Here is a 4,351-nt window from a genome sequence, read left to right as displayed (position 1 = left end):
AGGCCGGTAATTCTGATAAGCTGTCGGACAAGGGCCGGGCTAGGGCCTGAACATCACGGGTCAGGGCCGGACTAGGGCCTGTATTTGAGGCCCGTGCAGGGCTCTAGCCTGAACATCTTCAAGTGAGTGGCGGGGCAAACCGAAAGTTGATGCCGAAAGTACAGCACTCTCCTACCTTCACTGCTGCGACTACTCTTGTTTGTATGCGTTCCTTCGCCGGCATTTTCCACATTTCGTTTTTCTCGCTTAATAACAAATGTGTCCATTCTGATGCTCAATGTTACCGAACTAAACTAAAATGAATTGTAAAACTGAAAGTTATTTTTTAAAATTGTGTTCAGCGGGCCGCATTTGAATTCGTGATGGGCCACGGGTTGAGATCCACTGGTCTAATCAAATGATCAAGTATATGTAAGCTTTCAGATATAAACGGGAATTAAAGTGCATTGGTTGAATGTCAAATCAAGTTGGATTAGGAATTTTAAACAAGACCACTTTATTTCATGGCCACCGGTTTAATCTGTCAGGCACAGATTGCTGGTCTAGAATTACTTTTTTCAGAAATACAAACGACCTCATAATGCTACACCGGTGCTGTTAGCCAGCAGCTCAGCTAACGATAGCGATGCTACAACGGTACTGTTAGACAGCACCACAGCTAACGTCAGCCTAGCGCCCACGCCCGCTTCGTCCCCCGCCCTGAGAGAGGGTGCCGACAATGACAGAGATGCTGCCTCTTCAGCTGAAGACGTTAACCAAGGTGAGCACATTTTAATAACAGGACCTTGTAAATTATGTTAACATGTTAGGGCTCAGCCTCGAAATTACCACATGCCCGTCATTGTATGTCATGGGAGAAACTTTTTTTTTTTTTTTTTTTTTTTAACACCAATTTGAGTGCGTACCATTTATAAAATTCAATGCCTCTTTCATGTTTATTTTTTTTTCACAACACCTGTGTCGCAACTTGTCAAAAGTAAATATTTCCTATTACAACTGACGACTTTCTATAATCAAGTTTCTGTTTCTAATGTGCTGCACAGCTACTCCAGCCATTTTATTATCTTGGTCTGTATAAAATAAAATGATTTTGAATATTTATACTTTTTGCTATTCATTTAAATTATGTATTTAAAAAAACTTCTGTTATTTAAATACTATTTAGTGATGTAGTGACATTATGTGAAAACAATTTAGTGATGTAGTGACATTATATATATTAATTTAAATAATATTTTGTCTCGTATATACTTTCATATATATATATAATGTTGTATGTGTGTATATGCAGTTTTAGTACTATAAACATTATTATACAAATGGATTGGCATTGAAAATAAAATTGGACAGTAATTTATCCATTTTATTATTGCTGAAATCAAAAATTGCAGCTGATTTTAAACATCCTGATATGATGTATGGCTTTGACACTTCCACTGTAGACAAGGTGTTTACGGTTTATAACTGCATTTGTTTTTGTTGCTAGTTTGATAAGTTTGATAATGCTTTCAGGTATCAGTATAACTTTTGTAGTTTCAATTCTGTTTAATGACGTTTTTAACATATTTATCTAGAATTAGCTTAATTTACATAAATTAATTCTGCAGAATTCAAGAAAAGGTGAAAAAAGTGCAGAAAATATATGCAGAATGTTTTGTAGTAAGTTGCACTTTAGTTATCAGTGTCTTAAGGTATTTAAACATCATTCAGCCAGAGCTTTGTGGACTGCTGTGCTGTTAATGTTGGCTCCTGCGTCTCTACCTGGTGCAAGCTCCAAAAATCTGTCGGTGGAAATATTTGTCGTGATATACCGACTGTTAGCAAGAATCCAGTCAAAGCCACTTTGCTTGTAGGTTTTTCTTACAAACTCTTTCTCTTTCTGTCGTTCAGGACAACAATCATCGTCACTAGCTCATTCCTGGATGCTTTCCAGAAAGTGGCAGACATTGCAACTGGAACACGAGGTAAGATGAGATCTCTACCTCCTTTGTCTCTCTCTCTGCTGTCTCACCGCTCAAACAGTCTGTCTCTCCAGTGATGATAATGAGGAAAACAGGCTAGTCGTATTTCACAGGAAAGGTTATTCATCAGACACGAACGCTCTGGAATTTGACCGTGCATACTGATAAAAAAAAAAAAAAAGGTTCAAACGTACTGAGACTGAGCTAATATATTTAAGTTGATGTGTGTGTAAAATTGTCAGTGTTAAAACACTTTCTGCCAGTTTAAAGTGCAGTGAGGCATTTGTAGATAGACTCCCTCAGAAAAGTGTAAACACTGTGGTGTTAGCAAAACATTGTTGTGTTTGTTTGTTGAGCATTCCGGCCAACCCAACACCGCAATGTTGGCTCGACCAACGGCATGATTTGAGGGCGGGGCTATCTGTTTAATTGACCAATGGCAGATAGGACTTTGTTTGGGAATTCTGGTTGAAAACAAACATATTAAAAGTGGATATCACACATCCAAATAAGAATTTTGATTAAAGCCGTTTCACTTTCTATTTTATCATTTCAAACTCGTTTGTAGGATTATGTTGTTTATTCTTCTTGAGCGAGATTAAGGGAAATGTTTTTACTTTGAAGATCAGCTTTTTCTTATCGTTCTTGCAATCAAAACGGAAAACTAGTAATGCAGGTTATCCTGTTATGCTCTATATGTAGTGTATTATCTTTTTGTTTATTCTATATTATCTTTTTGAGATTTATAATTTATTTGTTTGCACTATGAGGTCTCATCTTTAGGACAGCGTGTTAACGTCCTGAAATAAGCGGTGTAAAATCACCCAAGGCAACAAATGTTCAACCTTAATTCACACAGAACCAAAAGAAGGTCATCAACGTATTGTTCTCTGCTCAGACAACTGGAGGAAGGCATGACTGTCTCATAATGGCCCTGTATTGGGTTGCATAGCTCCACTTCTTGTTAAGGTGACCTGTACATTTCTAAAGTCTTTTTGCTGTGTGTTTGCACTCCTCGTTCTTTGTACTGCTGCTGTGATTTAGCCCTGACTCTGTTTATCTTGCTGATAGTCCAAGAATTTTACCTTGATCTTATGCCGCTGAACGCTGAATGAGATTAGCATAACAACAACACGGACACTGTTGCCCACGTGCTATTTTGAATCTGTCTTGAGTTGTTTTTTTTAGTCTACTTAATGAGTTCAATCAATGTAGCATAATATTGGAAGTGTACTTCCTTTTTTCCATCTTAACCTCTTTATTTAAGCTTCATTTTAGACTTGTATACTTATTGTTGATATACTACTTTTGCCTTGATCTAATTAGTCTACAAAGAAACACTGCAACCGTAGTAAATAATTTGTGAGTTGTTTTGTTTGTAGCTGAAACCTGATCGGTTTCTAATGTCCTAGTCCACAGATGAATAGGCCAATAGCAAAACAATGTTATGTCTTAGTTCAGTTGTGAGTTGCATTAAATTACATGTTGTGAAAAAAAAAAAGCAATTCCAATTTCCAATTCCAGTTTTCACCTTGGACAAATGCAGTAGAACGGCAATTGACGTCAGACTTCCACCTTGGAAATTTGTGAGGAAGTCCACAACAATGACGTCATGTGAAAGGTATTTATGTAGGCTGCAGACAGCATGTCAGCTCACTAGATTTTAGAACGGAGCTGTAGTATTAACTTATTCTGTGTTTTGTCCCAATTTGCACATGCAAATATTGTCATACCCTAAGAGAATTAATTTACCCAGAACACAGAAGAGGCCTTGACATGCCAGAAAAAGGGAGTGAAAGAGCATTTAAAGATTTAGCTGCCAGTGGTGCTGCTGCACCTTAACACGAAAGAGCTGTCATGATTCAGACCTGCTGTGTCATGCCTTCTGATGCAAACGGTTGCATGAAATGTCTTTGTTTGGTGGTCTTGACTGTGTTGAGGAGGTTTTTTTTTTTTCTGTTCTCGCTGAAAATAAAGGAATGGTTCATGTGTTTGGATTGAGTTTGTGTTTGATTAGGAAGTTAGTGTTGACATGCTTGGCATCTCTTTCAGTCTGAGGAGTTTTACGTTCTTTAGATTGTTGTCGGCTTTGTGACAGGCTTGTTCTTTGTGTAGTCACTTTCACTCTTCTTTTCACTTTTCATCCATGATGTGAGAATTTAAGATCATTGATTCTAATTTGTTAACAGTTACTCAAAATATATATATATGTAGCTTACAAACAAACAATTTTCAAAATAACTACACTGACAGTACTCAGCAGTATTTTCTGCCCTATATTATAGGTCTGTCTCCATGTTTGTCTTAAAGGGGTCATATGATGCGATTTCAAGTTTTCCTTTATCTTTGGAGTGTTACAAGCTGTTCGTGCATAGATGAGATCCCTAAAG

The 4,351-nt window shown here is 37.3% G+C and overlaps 1 protein-coding gene across 4 annotated transcripts in view; it reads left to right on the top strand.

Moving 5' to 3' along the window:
- LOC107685817 (metastasis suppressor protein 1-like) overlaps positions 1-4,351 on the top strand; it is a 77,143-nt gene that overhangs the window by 33,272 nt on the left and 39,520 nt on the right. For all 4 annotated transcript variants that reach the window (XM_016482551.1, XM_016482553.1, XM_016482552.1 and 1 more), the window contains one exon: positions 1,891-1,964. In XM_016482551.1, the coding sequence (XP_016338037.1) occupies positions 1,891-1,964 (74 nt within the window). The remainder of the gene's footprint in view (positions 1-1,890; positions 1,965-4,351) is intronic.

Source organism: Sinocyclocheilus anshuiensis, unplaced genomic scaffold, assembly GCF_001515605.1.
Source record: "Sinocyclocheilus anshuiensis isolate Anshui unplaced genomic scaffold, SAMN03320099.WGS_v1.1 scaffold822, whole genome shotgun sequence".
In the NCBI taxonomy this organism is placed as follows: domain Eukaryota; kingdom Metazoa; phylum Chordata; class Actinopteri; order Cypriniformes; family Cyprinidae; genus Sinocyclocheilus; species Sinocyclocheilus anshuiensis.
Note: the sequence above shows the minus strand (reverse complement) of the source record. Positions and strands in the feature narration are given on the sequence as shown.